This window comes from Micropterus salmoides, unplaced genomic scaffold, assembly GCF_014851395.1.
Source record: "Micropterus salmoides isolate LMB-PRFRI ecotype aquatic unplaced genomic scaffold, ASM1485139v1 Ms_hic_scaffold_3708, whole genome shotgun sequence".
In the NCBI taxonomy this organism is placed as follows: domain Eukaryota; kingdom Metazoa; phylum Chordata; class Actinopteri; order Centrarchiformes; family Centrarchidae; genus Micropterus; species Micropterus salmoides.
The window spans coordinates 1,048-26,427 of record NW_024043049.1 but is presented as its reverse complement, the minus strand read 5'-3'; the positions used below and the strand labels follow the sequence as shown (position 1 = coordinate 26,427).

General features: G+C 38.3%; 2 protein-coding genes across 3 annotated transcripts; one reads left to right on the top strand and one right to left on the bottom strand.

The window, feature by feature from the left end:
* Positions 1 to 2,870: 2,870 nt before the first annotated feature.
* On the top strand, positions 2,871 to 9,157 carry LOC119884837 (ralBP1-associated Eps domain-containing protein 1-like). The gene is made up of 8 exons (XM_038695137.1): positions 2,871 to 3,055; positions 3,721 to 3,781; positions 4,019 to 4,216; positions 4,382 to 4,576; positions 5,005 to 5,094; positions 5,616 to 5,770; positions 5,887 to 5,992; positions 6,074 to 9,157. The coding sequence occupies exons 3-8, from the start codon at positions 4,118 to 4,120 to the stop codon at positions 6,140 to 6,142; spliced, it is 714 nt and encodes a 237-aa protein (XP_038551065.1). The 5' UTR covers positions 2,871 to 3,055; positions 3,721 to 3,781; positions 4,019 to 4,117; the 3' UTR covers positions 6,143 to 9,157.
* A 1,714-nt stretch (positions 9,158 to 10,871) lies between these two features.
* Positions 10,872 to 24,042, bottom strand: LOC119884836 (clusterin-like). Of its 2 annotated transcripts, XM_038695135.1 has the most exons (10): positions 23,891 to 23,912; positions 19,237 to 19,397; positions 18,602 to 18,750; positions 17,635 to 17,805; positions 16,542 to 16,712; positions 15,406 to 15,619; positions 14,301 to 14,441; positions 13,145 to 13,371; positions 12,465 to 12,655; positions 10,872 to 11,258 (listed from the first exon to the last, which is right to left on the bottom strand). In XM_038695135.1, exons 2-10 carry the CDS (start codon positions 19,349 to 19,351, stop codon positions 11,246 to 11,248), a joined length of 1,392 nt encoding a protein of 463 aa, XP_038551063.1. In that variant the 5' UTR covers positions 19,352 to 19,397; positions 23,891 to 23,912; the 3' UTR covers positions 10,872 to 11,245. The 2 variants fall into 2 exon arrangements, with proteins under 2 accessions (XP_038551063.1, XP_038551064.1); XM_038695136.1 differs by lacking the exon at positions 10,872 to 11,258 and having other exon boundaries at positions 12,461 to 12,655; positions 19,237 to 19,398; positions 23,893 to 24,042.
* Between the last annotated feature and the right edge of the window lie 1,338 nt (positions 24,043 to 25,380).

The window sequence follows — 25,380 nt, the reverse complement described above, 5'->3', positions numbered from 1 at the left end:
TAAACTTGGAGGGCTGCAACCTATCATATTTGTTATAATTTATCGCGCCCAAAACCGCCTGGAGGATTTTTATCAGAGCTTCCTGAATTTTTATCTACTCTGGTTTTAAATTATGATAGACTGTTCTTTGTGGCGATTTTAATATTCATGTTGACCCCACCATATTTGCACTGACTTTTTAAATATGGCACTTCTTTTAACTTCAAACAACATTCAAAGGGCAAACCCATAACCGTGGTCATACACTGGACTTGGTTTTTACCCAGGGTTCAGCATTTCCTCTGTGGAATTAGGGACATGACCATATCTGACCACAGATGTATTGTTTTTAGCTGCGATTCGCCTGTTACTCATGCCGCCTCACCAAGCTCTGTGTGTTGTCGCATCTTTAATGAACAAAGTGTTTCAAAGTTTTGCGCATTCTTTCAGAGCCAAAGCCAACACCTGTCTGATTCCAACACCAACAATCTGGTCGATCACTAAATATTACTGCTCCTCTAAAGGTTAGGCCTACGTCTAAAGCTAGAAAGCAACCCTGGATAAATGACAGCATTCGCAGCCTCAAAAGGGAATGCAGGAAAGCAGAGCGCAGATGGAAAAAATCCAGTCTCCAAGTCCATTACCTCAGTCTGAAGGATTTATTAATTAACTACAATAACATGGTTAAGGATGCGAGAACACACTATTTTTCTGAACTCATTACTACACATAAACACAATCCCAGGTTTCTGTTTAAGAATGTGGATCAGCTGGTAAACCCAACCCCTCCTTGTGCCTCAGCTGGAAGTAATGATGACTGTGAATTGTTTTTATCTTATTTTACCAATAAGGTGGTCAATCAGAGCCTCTATTACCCCCGCCTCTTACTCAGAGGTTCCTCACCAGCAACAAGAGAGTTTTAACCAGTTTTATCCCATCGACTTGTCTGAGCTTTTAAAAACAGTATCACAAATGAGAGTGTCCTCCAGCCCACTTGATGTAATACCTACAAAGTATTTACTGAAAGTAATATTCTGTTGGGCCCCATTTGATCTCTGTTTTCAACAGCTCCCTATCTACTGGTTGTGTCCCTGATTATTTTAAAATGGCTTGTGTGAACCCACTTTTAAAGAAACCTGGTTTAGATCCCTCCCTCCCACAAAATTTTAGACCAATTTCAAAACTGCCTTTTATGCAAAGATTCTAGAAAGAATTGTGTCCAAACAGCTGCTCACTGTACTGGAAAATAACAATTATTTGAAAAGTTTCAGTCTGGTTTCAGGAAGTACCACAGCACTGAGACTGCCCTGCTTAAAGTCACCAATGACCTTTTAATGTCTGCTGATGAAGGTATGTGCTCAGTCCTGGTACTCCTGGACCTTAGCGCTGCTTTTGACACCATTGATCACAACATCATGTTAGACAGACTGAGGCACTGGGTGGGGATCTCTGGTACTGCCCTAGAATGGTTTTCATCCTACCTGTCAAATAAAGTTTTGCGTGTCTGTAAACAACTATGTCTCTTCGTTCTGTCCAGTTAAATATGGTGTGCCTCAGGGGTCGGTCTTAGGACCCATTTTGTTTTCCTGTATCTGCTTCCCCTTGGACATATTATCCATAAACATGGTATTTCTTTTCATATTTATGCTGATGACACACAAATATACTTGCCTGTCAGATCCACAGACCCTGGAATGCTGAGTTCACTTAACAACTGCCTTTGTGAAGTTAAAAAATGGATGTCAAATAATTTCCTCCAACTGAACTGACACAGAAATCCTGGTCATCGGGTCCCAGCAGATAGCAAAACAAATACTGCCATCTGCTGGTTCCCTAGTAAATCACATTAAGCCTGTGGCAAAGAACCTTGGTGTTTGGTTTGATAGTAATTTAAATTTCGAGCAGCACACCACAAAGCTTGTTCAATCATGTTTTTATCAACTTAGAAATATAGCAAAAATTTGATCTATGTTAACTTTTAAGGACTCCGAGACCATTTTACACGCCTTCATCTCATCACGCCTAGATTATTGCAACAGCCCTTTTCACTTGTTTAACCCAAAAATCTACTGATCGACTCCAGACTGTCCAGAACTCAGCTGCCAGGCTTTTAACCAGAACAAAGGAATATGACCACATTACTCCTATTTTAGCTTCATTACACTGGCTCCCAGTATGTTTTAGAATTGACTTTAAAATTCTATTGATCACTTTTAAAGCTCTTCATGGCCTCTCGCCTTGTTATATTTCTGACTTTTAGTCCCATACGCACCAGCACGTACCTTGAGATCCTCGGCAGAGGTCTGTTGTCTGTTCCAGAGTCTCGACTGAAAACTAAAGGGGACAGAGCGTTTGCTGTCAGGGCCCCGAGGCTCTGGAACAGCCTGCCCGAGGAAATCAGGTCGGCTGAGTCAGTGAACTCTTTTAAGTACCTTCTTAAAATACTTTTATAGGAGAGCCTTTCCCGATCTTATTTGACTTTATTTTATCCCTTTTATTGTATTTTACTAATTTTATATTTATCTTAAACGTGTATTTTAGTCTTTTCAATGTTTTCATGCTTTTATCTTGTATTGTGTTTGTATTATTGTCTCTTGGGTATTATTGTCTTTACACTTGTTAAAGCACTTTGTAACTTGTGTTACAACAAGTGCTCTACAAATAAAGAGTATTATTTATTATTATTATTATTATGATGTGGGAGAGGTAAAGAAAACACAAGAGGCTGCTATTTGTTATGAGTAAACAAAAACCTCATGAAACATAATCAGTCTGGATTTTTGTATTCATAAACATGCAGTGGAAATGTAATCAGGCTTATTAGTACTTTTTAAAGCTGCTACTGAAGTTCTTTTGGGGTGAAATTAGTAGAAAGACTGCAAACAGTTCATTTTCTGTTATTGTCATCCTGTACAGTTGATAAACTCAACACTTGCGTCTCGCTCACTCACTGCGTTATTTGTCAAACCTTCAGACCACAACCACCCTACCAGTCCACTGCTGGCTAAACCTCCCGAACTGTCCGAAGAAGCCAATTTATCTGCCTCCCTGAAGTTTGTAGCCGCCAATACTGTGGGTGAGTAAAGGATGGGCTGCTGAGTCCATGCTTAAAAGAGTACTCCACTGATTTTAGATTGCACTACTGAAACATTGTCAGACTCATGATGGACAGGTTAAAAACAATATCAAAACAGATGAGAAGAATCAAGAGATATCGTCTTTTTTTGGACCGTGATTTCTTCTTCCTTATTGAAACCCGATTCTGGTGAGTTATGCTAGTTGCTCGAGCCACTGGCCTGAGGCAGATATGAGGAACTACAGAGGTCTGATAAGTGCACTTCTAACTCCACACCCCCCTGTTTGTTTTTGTTTTGTTTCAAACTTATATACTTCAGACCTTAACTGATGCTGACTCGTGACCTCACTTCAGGCAACATATGAGATTTTGCGCAGCTCCCTCTGGAGCGCCAAAAGGCGTTATACAACTTGTGTTTCACACATTCAGTAGTACTCCTCAAGACCTGTAAACAGACTGTGTAAATCAGTGAAGTTTACCTTTTAATTGAGGCTATAATAATAAATAATCTCCAAGAAAATGTTGAAATTTTACAACAAATTTCAAAATTTTTCTTGTATAATTTCTGTTTCTATGCTTTGTGTTGTGAACTGCACATTTTTAGATTGTAGGTTGATCAAGTGTTTATGAGCTGCGTTTTTTTTATTTTTATTTCCGGCATGAAGGTGACGGTTACAGCAGTTCAGACTCTTTCACCTCAGACCAGGAGCCAATCACAAGACAAAGGTCGGTAGCTATCATGTGATTTAGTTTTGTTTATGTTCTTTATTGTTTATGTTTTTTTCTTACACTTTCTCACTGTAATTTACAGCTCATACACCGTTATCACTAGTATCAGTGTTTTTTATCTTTGACCATATTTCCACTTTTATTAACATCTGCTCAGATAATTGTAATTTTAAATAGATTCAGTAAACATTTTTCATCCTATCCTAACTCCAGAAACATAACGTTTGTGTTCAGGTCGCAGTCGGGTACGTCTCCAGAGGCTCTGAAGGTGGTAGCCCCGCCTCCCCCTCCACCCCCCCCCCCCCCTCTCACTCTCGCTCCTCGTCTCTCGACATGAACCGCACCTTCGCTGCCACATCTGCACCCGGACAACCACAACCGTCTACGATAGCTTACCCGCCTGCTGTGCCACCTCGACCGCTGCCCACACAGGTAAGAAACACTGTTTTACTTTACAGCAGCAGCAATGCGTTCAGGTACTACAGTGCAACGCATCACAGGGTCACAAGGTCTAACTGCATCACGTAATCACATATCCTGCATCAGGTGTGATTCGACTATAAGAATGACCTTCACCTCGCTCTTCCCTCTCTCTAGACATCAGTACCACATACCGGCCATCGCATAGAGGCAGAGGGTGCGCCTGGAGGCGGGGTGGTGCTCACCAGCACCTCCCCCCAACAGATTCCCCAGCAGCCCAATTTTGCAGACTTCAGTCAGTTTCAGGCCTTCGCTGCGTCTGAACAGCCTTCCAGCCTCCCGGAGGTCGATATGCACAGTGAGCCTGGACAGGTAGGTTGTTACCTGGAGTGTGTTTATCTCTACGTCTAAGTAGTATCTGTCTACCATTTCGTTGATAATGTGATTTAGGGTTGCACGATATGATAAAACAAATCATATTGCGATTATTTTGAAAGATTAAGATTTACGATATGATTCTCGATTAGTGGGAATGATCATTTTTGCATCACAATATTTTTTTCACAAAAACAATTCATATCAAATCATAATGGTATGACATTTGTTGGGCACTGTACCAAAGAAACATGTTTTCTTACATCTGGAACAAGATTTGTAGGCCGGGACATCTCAGCAGCTCTACAGTACTGTTTTGCCACACATTTTACCTTCATTAAAAAATTGCAGCTTCTGCGATTGGATATTGCAGTTGGTCATATTTCGATTAATTGCGCAGCCCTAATGTCTTTCTGTGTCCACAGGCGGAGAAGTCATCTGAGGGAGCCGGCCCTTTAAGAACAGTGAAGAGTGAAGGCCAGGCAGATGAGAGAGTCTCAGCTACTGTCAACTCTGTAAGTCAACATCTGGTGGTGTCATCTGAAGGTGTCACATCTTTGGTAATTACTGCGAATACATGAGAGAATATTAAACTATTTCTTAATGTGACACAGCTCAGGATAGATCAGAATCAGGAAGATCAGGGTTGCAGCATTTAAGCTGCTGATTATTTACTTGATTCAGTGATTGATTATTTTGTCGAGAAATAAGAGGCAAATGAAAAATGCTGATCAGTTTCCCAGTCTTCAAACTGCTTGTTTTGTCCAACTTATTGTCCAAAACCCAACTATATATATCAGCACTATCATATAAGATGCCGGAACCAGCACTTTTATTTAGTACGTATTGCTCAAAATGATTACCAAATTGATTGATTATCAAAAAAGTCAATATAATCGACTTATAGTTTCAGCTCTAAGTACATTTCATAAGATAACTTTTGACCTGTCAAACGTCATGAATACAGGTGAAAGCTTCGTTGCAAACAGTGAAAGGAAGCGGTGTTGTTATTGTCTTGGTTTTGTTTTCCCATCAGGTCAAGGGTTCGTCTGGTCCTCTAGCCCCTCCCCCAAAACCTGTGCGCCGAAGGTTGAAGTCGGAAGACGAGCTTCGACCGGAGGACGAACAACACGGTCCGCAGAAATCAAACGTCATAGCCGCCGTCCTGGCCACTCAGCCCTCCATCCCCAGGTAGAAAACATGGTCGGCTGGTTAACAAGACTGCAGAAGGTCTTGCTTAGCATAAGGGTTTTATTTTGTACATATTGCCTTTTAGTACGTAAGTGTGTATATTTGTGTGTTTTCAGGTCAGTGGGAAAGGACAAAAAGGCGATTCAAGCTTCAATCAGAAGAAACAAGGAGACGAACACAGTGTTGGCACGACTTAACAGTGAATTACAGCAGCAGCTGAAGGTATGTAGGATGTGCACTTTTGTTTTCTTTCTGAGTCTTTCCTCTCTGGCAAAAACGCTCTCATAACTTGTCATTTTCCAGGACCTGCTTGAAGAGAGGATATCCTTGGAAGTCCAGCTGGAGCAGCTCAGGCCTTTCTCTCATCTTTAACCAACGTGAAGAGGGAAACTCTGCTGTAGTTCATCCGAAGCAAGGCTCCCTCCCTCTCTTCCTTCCACCATCTCAGCTTTCCCTGGAAGCTCCGACGTGCTCCAGGGTGCTCCGTTAAAACTCTTACGCTCAATCAATCACACACTTATTAATCATAAACCGGAAGGACCTGAGGGCGCGGTCTTACCAAGAGGAGGAGTTGAAAGGAGCGTTGGGGGGGGGGGGATTTACAAACTGGCACTTTTTAATTTTCTCTAGGGAGATGAACATGAGGGCGACAGTGGACTGAGAAACAGTTAGGCGTGGTGGACAAGACGCTCCAACTGTCAGAGTGGTCTGAAGACAAAGTGCTGATGTCTTTACTCTCTGACTGAAGAAGAAAGGTGGAGTGTGTTTGTCATGTGCGTGTGACTCTTCGTGTAATTGTGTCCCTGTTTAGTGACTTACTTGAGGCTACCACCAGTATGTTCATTCTCTCTTAGGGCACAGACTGCCACACCAAACTTCTATTAAAAAGTAGGCAAATTTAAAGAAGCAGTTCAGTTAAGTGTGTTAGGAAATACAATTCTTCACTTTGTTTCTTAGAGTTAGATGAGAATATATCAAATCAATCTCATGTGGGTTCAGTACAGAGATGGAGTTTGCGAGTAGCTTAGCATAAAGACTAGAAGCAGGGGGAAACTCTCTGTCCAATGTCCAGAAATTGCAACTACCAGTGCCTCTAAAATTAACCAATTGACATGTGTTGATATATCTCATTACTACAAAAACAGAAAGGTAAAAACAACACTAAGGGGAGTTATATGCTGAAACAACTTAGTCTAACTCTCTGAAAGAAAGCGCTTAAATGTATTTCCCAAAATGTCAGAGTATTCCTTAAATTGTCTTCTCACTTGTTGGTGTTCCTACTTTTCTACTACCGTGAATACCTGTTCAAAACTAGATAACAATTATGAAAATGTCTGTTTTAAATATCAAAGAGAGTCTGTCTACTGAACATTTGCCTCCCAAATGTCAGCATTTAACAACAGTCTGTCACAGAGCGATGCCATAGCACACATTAGAGGCTTTGAAAACATGAAAAGGTCTACAGGAATCTACATATGCTAGTAAGAAAGTAACTGGAGTTTGGTGTGGTGGTCACTCTTCTGAAAAAGATATTGTGTGTATGTTTTGTGTGAGGCCTTTAATGGCTAAATTACCATGGTGAAGGCTTTTTTGACTCATCCTGTGACATGAATTCAGCGCACCTCCCTCTTCTCACTGCCCCTTGAAGAGTGTGTGTGTGTGTGTGTGTGGTTGAATGCACGATGCAGTGAACGAATAACTGCTCTGTCATCTTTTTTTTTTCTTTCTTAGTTACAAAGTGTTTGGGGTTTGATGTGACTGAATGGTTCAACCTTATGCCAAATGATTGAACAATCACTCTCTGCTCTCTCACCTCTACTTGGGCTGTGTTTTATAAACAAAAACAAAATGCGAGCTCTTTTCCCTTCTCTCGGCTAGCAGTGCTTCAACATTTCAACCTTTCCTTTAAACCTTCTTGGTTGCTGTGTTTATTTCCAGACTTTAACTTCACCTGGATGAGAAAGCATTATTCAAAACGGACATTTCACTTGAAGGGGTTGAAGATATTCCAGCTGCTTGACTGCTGGAGGCAGCAGCGTTCATGAAGAAATGTGTTGCTGACCAGGAGAGAAGGTTTCCTGTGATTTTCCCGGTCTGCAAACGCGTGCACAGATCCAAACTGATGGTGCAGAGAGTTGATATTGACTTTAAAAAAAAAAATTCAGCTGTTTTCCAATCGGGCAGTCGGCACTATGCAAGTATGGGCGATACATCTTCACAGACCAACTATACTTAGCTGTTTGTACTATGATAGTAGCAACTGTGTGAACAGTGTACTCTGGTTTTTGTATCTTAGATCTTCCAAAACACCATCTACTGTATGTTTCTGATTCATTTAGCCTTTTTTTTTTTTTTTTTGATCTTGGTACTGACGAGCAGTCCGCTTCCTCCGCTCTCCCGCTCCAGAGGGAAGTAAACTCCAGATCAGCGTTTTATCAGGGCACTGTCACTCTAATTTGCAAGATACGACCCTTTGCTGGTTGTAGATGAAGCTTAACAGGATTACAGACAGAGAGCAGTCAACAAAATGGGAGACCTGAATGACCCAACTGCACTTTGAACATAACCTCCTCCTCACCACCAATTTCCTTTGTGTTTTTTATTACGCCCCTCTTTGCTTTCTTTTAACCTGCATGTTGTTCTTCTCTTTCATATGTATTTAAAAAAAAAAAAAACGATTTATGAAGAAAGAAAAATGAACCACTTGAGTTTTATTTCTTCAGCACAACCTGGAAACTGTAAGGTTTTTGTGCCAGTACCCTAAAGTACTCTGTCTTGTTTGGTTAATTCTTATGTGTTTTATCCCTGGAGCTTCCTGTGTGTTCGAGAAGAATCTCATCGTCTTCTATAGCCTTACTCCCCGACTGGCGTTCAGGTTTCCGTTGTGGCTGACTGACCTCTCTTCCTTGTTGTATCAAGGCTCGCCTTCTTTGTTCTGCTGTTGAGGACTATGATGTACTTGGTCTGTGTGTGTGTGAGTGTGTTGTATTGTTTCCAGACCTGGAACTAATACCATTTAAAACCCTATTAAAAACCTTCATGTGGGATTGATTTGTTTGTTAGCACAACAGCTCCCCTCCATCCCTAAACCTAAAAAGGCAATCCAGGCAGGCGAAGCAATCTGTTGTTAACAAAGTCGTTGATGGGATTTTTAATGCTATTTGCTCCCAGATCTGTGTTGTATATTGTATATGATACACTCTTTTGGACTCATATGTAAATTTGCATTAATTGCTGACTAACAGCGAAAGAATATTCTATTTAATTCCTTCTCTCTTGGCTGTGGGATCTTAGATGTTTAACTGCATGGATGTACTGTATCTCTGCAGAGTCAACTAGCAGCTGTGTGATTTTTACACAAAAATAAAAACGGCACAATATTTTAAACGCTGCTCTCTTTATTGACTTATGTTTTGGGCCGTATTTATCATGTTAAAGAATACTTTTTAAGGAACATTATTGGGGGTAAAAGGATTTCGTAAACAGTAAAGGATAATAAATTTATTAAAGCATTCATTTTCTAGTGTAGGAGGAATTTTTAAAGGTAGTGAAAACACTTTTTCCTCACTCACTCTTCTTTTTATAAGCAATACGTAGGACATGACCTTCTGACTTCTGAAGTTAGAACAGTTTGGGATATTTTACTCAAATGTGTTTCTGTGCTGTGATGATGCAATTCAGCTGTTTTTGTTTTTATTTGCTTTTGTTGTTGGATGTTTTATTTACTAACTTAAACTGTTGCTTTTTTAGTCATGATATATAATGTTATGGATGTTCTATATTATACAGACTTGAAAAGACCTGAAGAAACCAAGAGGCTTTAAGATCAGCTCTCAAGTGATCACATGGTTAATCACATGTTTAAGAGAGGAATAGCAAGAAGCAATTATTTGTTCTTCAGAAAAACACAGCAAATCCTTACATACTTCTCAGTGATATGTTATATTGCAAAAGTCGACTATTTTATTTTTCACAAGTCAAATTTGTTTGTGTGAAATATTTTAATATCTCCAGTAGCACTTAGTGGTAAAAATAATAATTTAATATATCTATAATATAAAAATATCTAATTGCAGATTAAATCTAGCTGAAATTGATCAAAATCAAAACCAGAGCAGGGGAGAAGTTTGCACCACGAGCAGATGACGATGCAAGGAGAGTTATGGGAAAGCAGCAGCATGAAACTATTGTATTTATTGTTAAAGTCCAATCAAGGTCTGGAGATAACTCAAGAAAAATCAAAGCAAACAGGACACACAGGGTCTGAATAGTTCAGTGAGAGTATTTCAGTTCTTGATTTAAAAGCACTTTGTCATAATGTTGGTTAGACTCGGGGCCTAAAAAGTAAATAAATCCATTTTAAATCAAATCTGACATACAACATGCAATGGAGTGTGCAAAAAGTTTGGGATTTGAATCCAAAACTGTCCTACATGTGTGTTTGCCTGTTACTGAACTGAAGCCATCTAAAACACACCTCTCGAGCTCTCTGAAGCTTAAAAAATACTTTGACGTTTTATTCTTGAGATTGAAATGGAATGAATGTAAGTTAAATGGAGAACTTCATCTTCCACCATTTTTATCGTAGCAGTTTTCAGTAGTGGTCTCCTGCTATCATTTGCAGCACAGACATGGTATGTTAAATCCATACATGAGAACTTAATTTGACAAGAGTGTTATTGACTTAAATGGCAAAGTCAACTTACAAAAGAAGCCTTAATTCAGAGGAACATCTCAATAGGAATGACAGACACTGAATGGGTTTGAGCAGGTTTTTATTAGATCTATTAGAAGTATTGCTTGATTGCTAGGCTATTGTACAGAGGGGCTCAAAGAAATCCTGAACGTAATCAATGTATTTTCAAAAGTTCAGTCCCTTTGATCAGTGATTTTAATTTCAGCAAGTCAAACACCTCAACCAACTCTGATAAAAGCTACCAGAGGGCAGAGCAGGTCATTAAAGCCACTGAAACAGCCTGAATAAACTTGCTCTAAACTTTAGTTTTCTACAAATCAAATCTTTGTTTCATAGAACCTTTGTGTAAGGAAATATCAGTTCAATCTGCGTTTGTTAGAAAGCCTGAATGCAGACAATAAACAGTTTCAGAGTGAATCATGTTTATTAACGGAAACTCAAGCATGAATCGTTAAATGTAATGGCACCTTTTTGCAAAGCCCAGCTCACGATACAAGGCCTTACTATAGACATGACAAGGCCTGTTATCTATATCTACTGAATAACTTTTCTTACAGCAGGACAAAGAGCTCTAATGTAACAATATAAATATCTGAGGTTAAACTGTGTTGTTTGTGATAGCATGACTTAAATATTGTTTCCATCAGAATCAGTGGATTGGCTCCAGGGTTTTTTCCCCAGGTGTGTTTATCGTCGGGGTTTCAGCTGTGTTTTGATGAATCCAGAACATTCTCATGTCAGCAGACAGTTCAGGTCAGGGCGCAAATGCAGCTGGGACTTTATTTGACCACACTGGAAATACAAAGAGAAGGAGATCAGAGATTGTCAGTGATTGTTTTATATCCTATATTAGGCCACAGAGCCCTAAATAGACAAGACTGAATATATCTATACATCAGCGTGAAAGTTCTTTCTTGACATTGAGTTACATTTTGTCAAAATGTAACAAAGTCCAGTTACTAGCTTTTCCCCATAGTAACCCACATTGTGAGGTTATAATCGCTCCTTGTGGAAGACCAGAAGATGAGGAAAAAGCTCTTTCAAAAAATCTATTATTTAGGCTTTGAATTAACATTTCAGTTTTTTTGTTTTAGTTCAAATCACACAAAGTCAAGCAGCTGGAATATCTTCAACCTCTTCAAGTGAAATGTCTGTTTTGAATAATGCTTTCTCATCCAGGTGAAGTTAAAGTCTGGAAATAAACACAGCAACCAAGAAGGTTTAAAGGAAAGGTTGAAATGTTGAAGCACTGCTAGCCGAGAGAAGGGAAAAGAGCTCGCATTTTGTTTTTGTTTATAAAACACAGCCCAAGTAGAGGTGAGAGAGCAGAGAGTTAAACATAACACAGGGAAGAACTACACATTTTGTGTAAAAATCCTACATTGATCATTTCTAAAATGTATAAATGCATAGTCATTAGTAGCTACATGGATCTTGTACATGTAATAGTAATTGTACAGTATTTCCCTCCGAAATGTCTGAAAAGCAGAAAGTCCCTCAAATTGGAAATACTCATGTAAAGAACCAGGACCTCATATTTGTACTACAAAACAAAGGACAGTGTAGTAAATCTGCCCAGTTATCTAGAAAATAGTAAATTCCAGAAATACTGAAACTGAATTCAAGCTTTACAAATGCTTAAAGCAATGGTTAGATATTTGGAAAATACACTTATTTGCTTTCTTATCTTATGACATGTGTGCATGGTAAATATGAAAGTACAGCTAACTTAGCTTTGCACAGAGACTGAAAATGGGTAGAAAGCTAGCCTGCATCTGACAACAGTTGCTGGGAGCAGTGGAGAGGAAGGTTACTGGTTCCGGACAGTAAATGCCAGGCTATCTCCCCCCACTGTTCTCTATGCTAGGCTGTAGCTGTATGCTGTAGCTCAGTCTTCTCATCTAACTCTAAGCAAGAAAGCAAATAAAACTGTCCACAAAATTATCATTTTAAATTTGGTTATTTCTCCTGCTGGTGGTAGCCCTGCTCGACACTCACATGGTGGTTTCCTTGTAGCGGTCCAGAGCCTCCTGGGCCACCACCTCAGAGAACTTGGGGTCGGTCCAGGGGATGTCACCTGGCACACTGATGTTCATAGGTGGAGAGTCGAAGAGCTGCACAGACACGCTTGTTTCTTCAGGCTCCTTCTTCTCCTCGTCTGGCTTCCCCTCCATGTCCTTGCAGATCACCTGCAGCACAGCGGGGGGGGGGGGGGGGCGTTCATCTTAAGCAAAACTCTTGAAATAACCACACCATTCACAAAAAGCATGCAAACTGTTAAAAAATAGTAAGACAGTTTGTTTTAAAATTCATTTAAAGTTCATCCTGAAAGTAGGCTTTTTTGGAGATACACAGATTTCAGATTTTTGATGTTCATATTTGTCACATTTCTCACTATGCAGATCCCTCAGTAATTAAGGACATTTCTTTATCCATTGTTTGTTAATTTAGGAAAACTCCATCACTGACTACACAGCTAACATCCAATAAAAGCAGGTCACAAGTAAAAAAGATGTGAGTAATTAGTTATTTTTGGCAGTACATTTTATTATTTTATTTGCATTATTCCTACATGTACTGTATGTTTCCAGCTTCCCCAAAGAGAAAGACACAGCGCTGCAGTGAATGAGCTTAACAGATTATTTCAGCACAGCAGGACAACGGGCAGTTCCACATACCGTTTGAATCCGGAAGATGTCGTCCTTGGTGTTGGTGTCGTTTGCCAGAGACGACACCCAGCCGAACTGCCTGTTGAGCAGGTCCAGGATGGAGGAGGTGTTGAACATCTTCTCCTCGAACCTCTTCAGGAGGCTGTTGTACTGCTGAGTGAAACGCTCGGCCATGGCCAACGCTTCCTCCAGCTCCTCCTTCAGCGGGCCCTCCAGAGGTTTCTTCCCGGAGCAGTCTGTGAAGGAAACAGGTTGAATAACATCATCATGGAGTCACATTAGAAAAATCCCTTAACTGACTACACTGGGCTTGTACCAATTAAAAGGACATTAACATTTGTTTTATTGTATGATTCTTTATATAGTTTGGCATTTTGATCACGTCTGACCAAAGACTTTTTTCTGTGGTGTATTTAAACCATGAGCTGCAGCGTCTATAGTTCATGTCTGGTTGTTTTTGCATGTTGTGTTGCTCTGATAAAAACATCCCCAGATCATCACTCAGATCTCCATATCTGGGTTCCTGCTGGAAGAGGCTGCATGAAAGAACACACAGGACCTCACTGCACTGGACCTCACAGGTCTCACTGGTTTTAGGATGTATTTAATTTGTTACGGCTGTATGTGTTTCCCTGCGCTGTGTCCATGTTCCTTTTTTTCCTCTAGTTCTGCCCCAGGAGTGCTCCAGCTAATTACTGAATGAGGTCCACCTGGCCCTGGAAGGCGGTCTTTAAAAGCTCCTGTACCAGCATCTGAAGGAGGCTTTTTGATTTGGGACTGCTGCTTGCTGCCTCTCAGCTGGAGCATTTTGTGTTATGTTCTTGTGTGTTTTTGCTGTTCTTGATTTATTGTGTTATATTAATAAATCCTACTGATTTGGTTGTTTTAAAGGTGTTTAAACCTGTGTTTAGTTCAGTTTAGTTTGCCTCATGTAGCCACCAAAGGGTGGGGCGTAACAAATTATAAAGGATATTATTCATATTTTATTTTTATTTAATGTATTTTTCCCTCAGTATTGCTTGTTAGTTATTTCTTTTTGCTGCCTATATATATGTTACACATTTTCAAATGTATATACTCATTAATCTTGTCTCCATATTTTGGATTAATACTATTGGTTACAACATCAAATTTAAAATAAAACAATAACCCAGAGTTATCTCACCAATATGCTGGATGTCTCTGCATTTCTGACACTCGTCACGGAACTTGATGCAGCCGGCTGAGTTACGGCGAATCTCTCTGCAGGTCATCCTGCCGTTGCCGAAAGGTTTGGTGATGACAACATCCTCATTCATGCTGCCGTCTGCGACAATACACAAAAATACAGTTTGGAAGTTTGTTTTTAATTTGTCAATTCCCAACCTAGTGTCTCCCAAGTTAACATGTATGGTTTGAAACTATCGGAAAAACTCTGCAGGTTATCGCTCACAAATCCACTTTCTTACACCCCTTAAAAAAAATCTCTGTGAAGCTTCGGTGATCCCTAGTAGGGGTCGGGACTCCTAGGTTGGCAACCAGTCTAAAAGATCTGCAGGTCAGTATTCTGGTAATGAGGTTTCAAAACAACAAATTAATATTTGCATTTCTTTAAAAAGGCCTTTGAAGAAATTAAATACCCAATCACCACTTTAATTTGCTGTACAGTGTGTATTTGTCCATCATATCTTGTGACTTTTAACTTGTTAGTTTGTACTTTAATGGGAAAGATCTTCCAGACAGTTCAAGGTAATGCGGCAGATTTTTTACCGATGCATCTACAGTTTGGATGCAGGTGGTTCTGGCTTCTTTTAAGCTCTTTTTGTTCTTTCACATTACTTTGAAAACCTCGCACAGTATAGTACTAAATGTTAGATGTCTTTTATAGCCAATGCCCTTAACAGAAATTTTATAATATAACTAACTTTAAAGTAACTAAATCACCAGTGCAAACAGCTTCAAAGTTCAGTTATTTTGTTATTATATCCTGCATAAGACATAATTTAAATGTTTAAAAATGATTTTTGGACCTTAAAGTGCAGTAATATCACGATAAACAGTCAAAAGATAACTAAAATAGACTGAGTTTAAGACTCCCACTTATGGATCACTGGTGTGCACTTGGAAAAAGTCACAGCATACTACAGTAGATTGATGTTTTCCCCACGTTTGTGTGAATCCAGCTACAGTTTCTATCAGCCAAACATCCTGCAAACCCAACACAAGCTTTCTGAATATTAAGTCAACAGGGCATCTATAGTGATTTAAGTACAACATGTCAGAAAACTTGCCCTCATTAGGAGGTGTGTCTGAGTTGATGTCCATCATGGAGCCCATAGAACTGAAGAAGTTCCTGCCCATGCCCATCATAGGGGAGAACAAACTCTGGAAGTTGTGTAAAGGATTGTGGAATACAGAGCGAATGCTCCTGGCCCGGCGAGTGTACTGTCCCAGGAAATTGGGAAGAAAGAACACTGGAGGGTTGTAATGCACATGATCAGCCACCTGAGAAACAGCAATGACACACAGAGACACAGCTGATGATGTTGTAGTTGTGAACCTCTTTGTTCTGTGAGTGTACTGTTTGAATATCCATAATAAGGATTTACCCTAGTTTTGTTCTGAGATTCATCTTTAAAGCTCTACTAAGCTTCCAAATCTTGCAATTATGGCACATAATTCAATTAATTAATTGATTCTTTTGACTACTTTGAGGGCGGCAGAACAAGCTGTAAATACTACGTCTGAGATACTTGTACTTTACTTAAGTTTTTATTTTGACAGACAGAGTCCGACTATTATATAAAACAAAACAAAACATAATACAAAACTTATAGATTGTGATGTATTATTATAGATTAAGCTACACAGCAGTACATAAAGTAGTTCGAAAATACCTATTTTACCTGCTGCAACATTAGAGATGCTAACACTAATTGAATCGCTGATTAAAATGCAATACAATAAAATATACATTATTCTGAAATTGGCCATTTTGCATAATGAGTACTTTTTAGTACGTGTTATTGCTTAAACAGTTTTATGGCTTTTATGCTCCTTACCTAATTCTCACTTGATTTATTACCTAAACACTTTCCTAATCAGTATATTGTCTCAATCGCTAGTTTCAAGTCTTCTTAAATACAACATGATATTCATTTTTGGTCCCATTTACCGTAAAATACATAATAAAGCAGGGCATGCTTTAGGGCGGGGCTACCTTGACGTGTTTTCAGTTCACGGAAGTTAATTGTTACATTGTCGTCGCCTAAAAATGTCTTGTTCAGCAGCCGGTTGTACTAAAAGACACTCTAAGGAGTTCGCTGTTAACTTTTATTGTTTTGCCAAAAGTAGCATCCCAATTAATATCACCTGAATTACAGACGCACCTTACTAACAAAGCTAATCTAGTACATTTAAAAAGTACCTTCATGCTGTCTGTGAATATGCTGTCCACACCGTCAGCCATCACTGTGTATTTTTCCTCCAGGTTCTTGAATTCTTTGCTCTGCCGCTGTCCCTCCCGCTCCAGGACGTCTATCTTCTCCCCGTTGATCCAGATGGAGAAGGGTGATGTTCTGTTTAGAACGTCCTCCAGCTGCAGATACAAGGAGTGAAGAAGGCGGAGACAGGGAGGAAACGGTGTTGTAGTAGGAGTGATTGTGTTTCATGTTATGTGTTTCTGGTAGGATTTTGAGGGCTGATGTATTTGTGTATTTACAGTATCATTAAATATGACACTTTACATATCAATGATATGCTTGTTTCTTTGTCATTTTTCAAATTATTTTATACTTGTCAGGAGAAGACACCGAATCCAAAGTTACTACTTATCATCAGTGGTGGGGGGAGGAGGGGGTAGTACTCAGTATGGCACTTGGGGGATGTTTGTGTTGGCAAAGCAGTTGTCAAGTTGTTAGTCTGTTGATGTTGTTGGTCTGACATTTGCTATATGACACAAAATTAAAAAATTTTGCATGAAAAATAAGAAACGATTATCAAAATAGTTGGCAGTTAATTTTCTGTCAATCAATAAATTGACTAATTGTTTCAGCTCTACTTTTGTTTTGTGTGTGAAAATATTAATTTGTAACTAACTAAAGCTGTAAAATAATTGTAGTTGAGTAAAAAGTACAGAATTTCCCTCTGAATTGTAGTAGAATTGAGTAGAATCAGAAAGTGGCACGAGAAGAAATCTGAGTACCTCAAAGTACTGTATTTGAGTATAAATATACTTAGTTACATTACACCACTGATCATCATTAACATATTTGTGCATACTTGAGTTAAAAGGAAAGTTGCATGACTGTCACTGTCACACTTAAGGGATTTCTATAAAGAACCAGCAATACTGATTAATTCTCAAAGCAATAAGTAATCAATGAAACTGCATTATATCCTTTATTTTAAATATATTACATTATATCCTTTATAGACAATACCATTGTATGGATCATAATCAAACGCTGATATAAATAATCTATTATGAGTATATGTGTGTGTACATGTGATGGTCTGACCTGGCGTCCCACCAGTCCAGATCCGCTGCTGCATGTCCGGGAGTAGTATTTAACGCAGGTGTTCTTCAGACAAGGCTTACATTCCTCCCACAGAGACTTCATGGTCTCATTGCAGACCTCTTCCTCCTGCTCCAGCTTGGCTTCCATCTCCTGAGCTGTACGGATCGCTTCCTGCAGCGAAACAGAAACAAAGATTGAAAGAGGCAGGCTTTTACTTTAGTGGGATCATTAGAAGTTAGCGTTCATTGCTAGTTATGGCATCACATTTCCTTGGGATGAAATGCCAGTGAAACAGTTCTCAGATTCTCTAGGTTAGAACAAAATGACTGTAAGATAATTAAATATATCTAATATATTTAGCCTTATTTGGTTTTAAGATTGCTTTACATATAATGACAGAAACCTCTTACTACACCTGTTAAACTGCCAAACTGACTGTATTACTACTTGATAACATTCGGTAGGATTTTTCACACTTCTCTGTCACCAAGAAAGTGGGCACTGTTGTCAGAGCTGATCAGACAACAACAATAATCTTTAAACAAACAAATATTTCTGCAAACATTTGTAGGAATTCAGCCCATTTTGTCAGGAAATGGGGGAGATGACCTGCCTGGCAAAAACCAAAATGTTTTCCATTTAAAATTTTCACTTGTTAAAATAAAATATATAACATTTCAGTTCTTCCAGTTGCTTATAAGAGAGGTATACACACTGGATGTAGTGCTTTGCAATCATTTTACAGTTTTACTCTGCTTTGCCAAAAAAAACTCTTCACCAATCAGTAGCCAACTATATTGGGACAAAATAAGCCCATTTGTTTCCCAGTGCATCATATCTTAACAACAACTGTATCATGTTTGAAAAATGAATCTAAATCCATTGATTATTAGGAAATTCTATAATATAAAGAAACACTGTCTCAGTCTGTCGTTATTGCTGATGTCTCACACAAACATGTTTCTACCTCTTTCTGCAGCTTGGTCTCCTCCAAGGCATCCACAAACTTCTTGTGGTCCTCGGAAGACTTCTGCATCACACTCTTCATCTCCTTCACTCCGTTAATGGCATTTTCAATCTGTTTATCCAGATACTTCCCTCCCTGGAGTGAGAGCTCTGTAAAAAATTACATATCGCATTTTCTCTGCAGGTGTATTCATGTAACAGGCTGCCTCTTTGACCGAACTGATTATTTTTTCATTACAAAGTAAATTCTAAAATATATGAAGGGTATTTTTTTGTACAAGTTTATTTACACTATGTATAAGCAAAATGCCCTTTTACTCTGTTCTGCAACCCCTGGCACTGCCACTTGACCTAATTTCAATTTTGAGCATTTTCATTCAAACTCGAATTCAATACCCGTTATTCTAGACCGCTTTATGGTATTTTTCTTTAATTTTGCAAAATTTTGTCATTTCAATGAAGGTGGTTTAAGAACCTCCTCATCCAAATTACAAAAATATATTTCTATTAATAGTGATATCCTGCCATTGAGATCTCTGAGATCCACAGACAAAAATGAAAAATCCACAAACAATTTGTTTTTTTATAATTACGTTGAACTGACACAAAGTTTGAAGCAGGTGCGGTGAGACTTACCGGTAAGATCTTCTTTTGAAGGAGGAACAATGCAGTTGACTGAAGCCAGAAGTAGGGCCACAGCAGCCAGAGACTTCGACCCCTTCTTCTTCAACATCATCATCATCATTAACATCCTCTCTGACTCTCACAGGGCCAGCAGGCAATGATGAGAAAAAAAACCTGACAAACAACAGACATGAACACACAGGTTTAGTCCAAACTCCTCCTGACTGTTGTAATGTTTTGTAATGTCCCTACACGTCCACTAGAGGGCGACATGAGCTGTAAAGGAAGCTGACCGAGAGCTACGCAGTAAAAAATGATCATGCTTGCTCAGCAGTTTTCCGCCCTTACAGAGCATAACATAAAAATAACGCACTGATCAATACTAATAAATAATTCAAACTCATGTCTGCTGAATGAATCATTTCCCCCGTCTCCAGTTTCATTCCATCAGCAAGGACATTATCATAGAACAGACCTCAGATCAGTGTTTCCTGTGACTTTGACCACCTGTGCCTTTCTAAAACATTATATAAGGAGAACAGCAGGCCCTTTCTCTGTTTGCCCATTTTTTCTGCTGCTTGATCAGCTGCCCATGTATTCAATTTTGACAGCTTCAACATAACACACGAGATAAAGACAGAGGGATAAAGTCATCAGACAGATGGGCTGCCCTTCTCTTTGCTTTTCTCAGCCAGAATAAATCTCTCTCTGCGGGTCTACGCTCTGTTGATCATTTCTGCTGCCAGACACAACCCTCCCTTTTCCTCTAAATACACAGCATGATGATGTGCACCAATATATCCATTGTCAAGCAAAGTAATGACATTATTTTAATGTGCAAAAAGTTGGCCAGTCATCAAAAGTAGAATGAAAAACACAGCGTACAAACTATAGACAAACATTGAAAGTTTCATTCTAAAACCTTGGTTATTAATCTGCTGCTGTAAGAGACTCCACCCTCCTGGGTTCAGGCTTTCCACCAGGTTTTGGACCCCGGACTGGGAAACAAAAGGGGCCCAGCTAATTATAAGGGCCCGACAATTCCCACGTGGAACGTGATCATATGACGTCATCGCCTATTCCGCAGTGAATAGGTCTATTTTTGACGGAAGCTGTTTCAACCCTTGTACAGGGCAGATCGAACCGGGCAGGATATAAAACTACCTCGTGGTGACTCCCGATCATAAAACAACAATAAACACGGTTAAAACAGACAAAAAAAGTAACCATTTAACTACATAGCCAACTTAATCATAGTAGAAGTACAAAAATGACAAATTAACAACTCAATAACATGGGCAGGCTACACGCTAGGCTGCTGAAACGCTTCTGAGGATGGAACAAAATCTTAATTTTTTCTGAGCTAGATTTGCATTTGGCACTTCAGCTGCTGTCCGTGGTGCTGATCAAAGGCTGAAGGTCTACAATTGTGTGGAGCCATTGTGTGTCTGTACCTATCGTGTACACGAACAGTTTAGAGTTGTGTTTCTGTCCACTTGGTGAATGCAAGTCCAACATTCACTCTCCTTTTAGCTCTGTTTTTGGTCTCCACCAACTCCTGAGGGAAATATCTGGCTCTTCAGCAGCTAAATGCTCCACTATGTTCACCAGCTAGTCGCTAACTTTGTCCGTACAGTGGATTTATCAGAGTTTTCCAACTAAAAACAGTTGCCTGATGCTGCTGCTGGAAACAAAGCTGATGAGAGCCTTGAGACTGAACCAAAACAGTAAACTTGAAGGCCGTAAAACAACAATGAGCTGAAAGATACTAAACCACTCTTTTATATGACACGTATTCATTTAATTCATTGTTAATGTAAAAATATTCATCCTAGTAGCTTTAAATAAATACATGCATACTTTTGGCCATATAATTAAGTTTTAGAAGGTCATATCATCCAAGTTAAGAGGGATGTTGTTGACCCAGATGGAATAAAGTTATGTTTACTGTCAAGAAAACAAAATAAATGTTATGTAACTTAATTTTTTAGATTAGAAAGCGCTTGTTCATCCCCTCCTCAGTGTTGTTTGTGCAGTCACCTGCTCGCCCACTATCTCCTGTTCCTATGGAAACGAGCAAAGTACAGAATGTACAGCATCTTTTTGCATCATATTTGGTGTAAAGCTGTCCAATCAACACAAATAATTTATAACTTTCACATTACTTTGTTATTTGACCTCTTAACATACACACTTTCCCCCATTTATTCTACATTGTCTGACAGTTACACACACAGTTTATTCATTATTGGCTTCTTTAAACTTCATCGAGGCTGTACTCAAGTTCAAATCAAGTTTTCTATGCATCATTTTAACCAGTACACTCTTACCCCATTTCAGCCCGTCATATTTGGTGTCTTTGGAAACTTTTCGATCCCTAATACAATTTAAACATAATCAGTTAATGTACTGATTATATAACCTCTACCAATATCTGTGATTTTAATCTGCAGTGAAAAACAGAACGAAATGTCACCAACTGTTCCAAACCCTGTAGGACAGGGCGCCCACCTGGGGGATAAAAAGTCCCATTTTCTCCTGTGCTAATGTGTTCATGAGTTTAACACATACGGTGCAGCAAACTGCAGCAGCTTTCACAATGGGGTCAATATCCATGCGACAATAAACCTCTTGCTTAATTACAACATGCCAGTTACTGGAAGGTTCGTAAACAGGGAATGACTGCCAACAGCGAGATCTTTTCTTAATGAGAAAAAAAAAGTAGACGTGCAGAGAGAGAGAGGAAACATTGTGGAGAAAAAAAAACAAAGCCAGAGACAGTCAGAACGGTTGACAGAGAGAAAGTTAAACAAATAAAAAGGAAAGGAGAAATAATTTACAATGCGCAAGTTGAGCTACATTATTTGCTCAATAGCAGCTGCCGGATCCTGATTACACAACCAAAGAATGCAAACCGACCAACAGGCCTTTAGTCCAGATGTTGCCAGCAAGACCTTCCAGAAAGTTCAGCTGTGCGTAGTGAAATGCGGTTCTACGTAAAACATCTGTCCGCTATGAAACACATTGTCCTTTCAGGCAACCACATCTGCATCATGTTGAGTGGTTTATTTTAGTCCATATATAAAGTTATATATAGATATCACTGTACATTATATTGTTATTATTGTATTTTATATTGTAGTATATACTTCTATATCACAATATTTCATTTCTTTACAGTAAATATTTCATAGCATTATAATATTATTGTTTAGTGTGTATATTACACATACTGCAATATATTACATATAAGATGATATAGTATAATTTCAGTACCTTTTAAGCAAAAATTATAAAACTTCAATGGTTCCAGCTTCTGTCCTTGTTCTAAATGTGAATACTTGCCTGTTTTTTTGTGGTTTATGATAATACATTATCTATCTTATATCTATATATATCGTCCTCTTGGCCTCAGGGAAATTTTGGTGACCATTTTATACTAATAACTGACATTTTATAGACCAAACAATTAATTAAATTATCAAAGTTAGTTGCAACAACTCTTTAATATATTATTACATATGTTATTATATATACTTCATCATAACTGCCAGAGTTGCACTTCTGGATATCTTTGCACAAATATTTGCACAATTCATTAATATAGTCTGATGTACTCTAATGTACTCTATTGTGTTGTTTACTATGGTTGTATACAGCTTTTTTAATGTAATTTTCTCTAATTCATCATTTTATTTTTCATTTATTTCTTTAAGTAGTTCTTTATCTGTTTGTTTGTTTTGTTGTTTTTTTTTTTTTTTTACCTCTAAGCCCATACCTTTATTTGTATCTGTTGTATTAACATTTATACATCAGCTGATAACTGTAAGTTGCTGATGCTTGTGTTTACTATTAATTAATGCTCCGTCTGCTTCTGTGCCATTCTCTCTGTTAGAAGCTCAAACGACTTTCCCAGAGCCAGAATAAGAAGGTAAAATTAACTAATCTGGATCATCTGGGCTCCATTTACACCACATGGGACACTGGCATGGGACCTTTTGGCCTCATTTTAAGTGTTTGGGGATTTTTGCACCCAACGGATTCCCTTGTCATATGGTTATGGAGAAATTAAGGTCAGTTATAAACTAGAAAATGTACAAGAAAATGGGAACATATATATAAAAAACATAGCTATTCTACAGCAGATTTGCATGATTATTAGAATAGTACAAGTGAATGCTGTTTAACTGCATTTAAAACCCAACCTGCATGTCTCCTCTATTCCTTCACTCAACACTGTCAACAGTGTCAGATAGACACAGCAGTAGACATACATGTTTACATTCCTGTTTTGCAGTTAGCATTGCAGCTGAGTCTGCCTGTGTTTATAGCCTAAAGTATGACGTCATCTACCCTAATCCAGTTGTTTTGTTCCAAAGATGGAGGTCACACCCATGAGTAAGCAATATAAACAGCAGCCATGCAGTCAGCATTTCTGCATAAAGAAAAACAACTAAAGGAACCAACATTTTAATATAGCCTATAAATTAGTAAGAAATGTTTAAAGAATTGACATTCAATAAGCTTAACCAGGGAACTGCAGCTGATGTTTTGAACTAATTTATCATTATAAAACTGCTTTGTACATAAATAGACAATATTTCTTCTGAGCATCACGAGCTGCAGACTCTGAAATAAAAAAATAAAATCAAAGCCCCTCTGACTCACCTCTGTTTGTTTCCTGAGACTCCAGATCGTCTGAAGCTGCTTCTGTCTCTCTGCGGCTCGTATTTATACCGCTGGATAACGGGGATGGTGCAGGCATGTGATTCACTGACCAAACACGCTGCCCCGCCGCAGCTACTGTCACGCTGCAGCAACAAAAGATAATTTCCTGTATTAGGCTTCAAAATAAATCTTTATCATCAATGTTTCTTTCAAAGTTTGGACAAAAACTGCCATTTGTTGTAAACATGGTAACTGTGTTTTCTCATGTGGCATTAAAATCTTGTAAAGTTATCAAAGGAATAGTAAAAGTAGTTTTTCTTCTCCTTGCCTTATCAGCACTGTTTTAAATATGAAGCATATGTTAGCTACCCTGTTAGCTTAGCTTTGCAGCACTTCTAAAGCTTGCCATATATGTCTTGTTTGATTAATCTTTAGCCTACCTAAATAAAGTTTAAAAAGACAATTCGGCATTTTTATGTAGGCTACTTGCAAAATCTTTTTCTTCTTAGGACTAGGATGGTCAATGTGGTTTATTTATATTATATATATTTATATAAAATAAAATAATAATTGGTATCAATCCTTTTAACTTACTCTTGGCAAGAAAGCCAATAAGCATAGTTCCCATAGTGTCAACCTACTCCTTTAAATGCAGGGTCTATTTAGTGAGATCGATAAATAATAATAATATAACTATGTGAGGCATGTAGGTGTATCAGTGCAAATGGGAATGAAACAGATTTTCATAGAAGAAAATTATCCCACCTTGGAAAAGAGTTTTTAGCAAGTATAGCTGACTTGGAAAAAATGGAAGGAGGAAATAATCAAATTCAGAAAGAGGTCAGAGAAATAAAAAGTAAGGCAAAGAATCATTATGAAGCCTAGTTATTTGCTTTAAAAAAGCCTCAGGGATGTTTACCTAACACAATATCTTTTCAGAACATTAAGTTAATTTCATAAAGTAAAATATGCTAAGTAACACATTTGTCCATACTATATAATAATAATCAATAATATTATTACTAATAACATCATAGTTTTGAGCTGACATGTGTAAATTAATAGTTATAGTAATATTTTTAATAACTGTTGATGCCTGAAAATCACATGGTGTTTAAATGTCACATCTGTTATAGAACACTGATGATAAAACAAGTACTCACAACACATTCGAGCAAATCTAAAAGATGTTTTTGGAAAGTAACTGTAGAGAAAACAAAAACATTTTCAGTATGTAATTGATTTTTTAATTAATATGTAACAAAAATAGTGCCATTTTGCAGTAAGATGATAAAAAAGAGCCTACATATGTCTATACAGTATATCCTGTTATGTCTGTGCTAGTTTCACACTATGTTATGTATTGTAAATTATGTGAAATATACATAATTATGTATATTATCTTGCTATAACTATATCTAACTTATATCTATATAAAGGCTTGGTCTTCTGTCAAGAGAAAACATCTTATTTTCTTTTCACTCAGCC

Excerpts from the sequence above, each read along its gene's own strand:
- LOC119884837 (XM_038695137.1), top strand. The coding sequence starts at position 4,118 with ATGAACCGCACCTTCGCTGCCACATCTGCACCCGGACAACCACAACCG. Across the intron at positions 4,217-4,381 it reads CTCGACCGCTGCCCACACAG|ACATCAGTACCACATACCGG; the intron begins GTAAGAAACACT and ends CCCTCTCTCTAG. Across the intron at positions 5,993-6,073 it reads AATTACAGCAGCAGCTGAAG|GACCTGCTTGAAGAGAGGAT; the intron begins GTATGTAGGATG and ends GTCATTTTCCAG.
- LOC119884836 (XM_038695135.1), bottom strand. The coding sequence starts at position 19,351 with ATGTTAATGATGATGATGATGTTGAAGAAGAAGGGGTCGAAGTCTCTG. Across the intron at positions 18,751-19,236 it reads TTCAAAAGAAGATCTTACCG|AGCTCTCACTCCAGGGAGGG; the intron begins GTAAGTCTCACC and ends AATTTTTTACAG. Across the intron at positions 17,806-18,601 it reads AGACCAAGCTGCAGAAAGAG|GAAGCGATCCGTACAGCTCA; the intron begins GTAGAAACATGT and ends GTTTCGCTGCAG.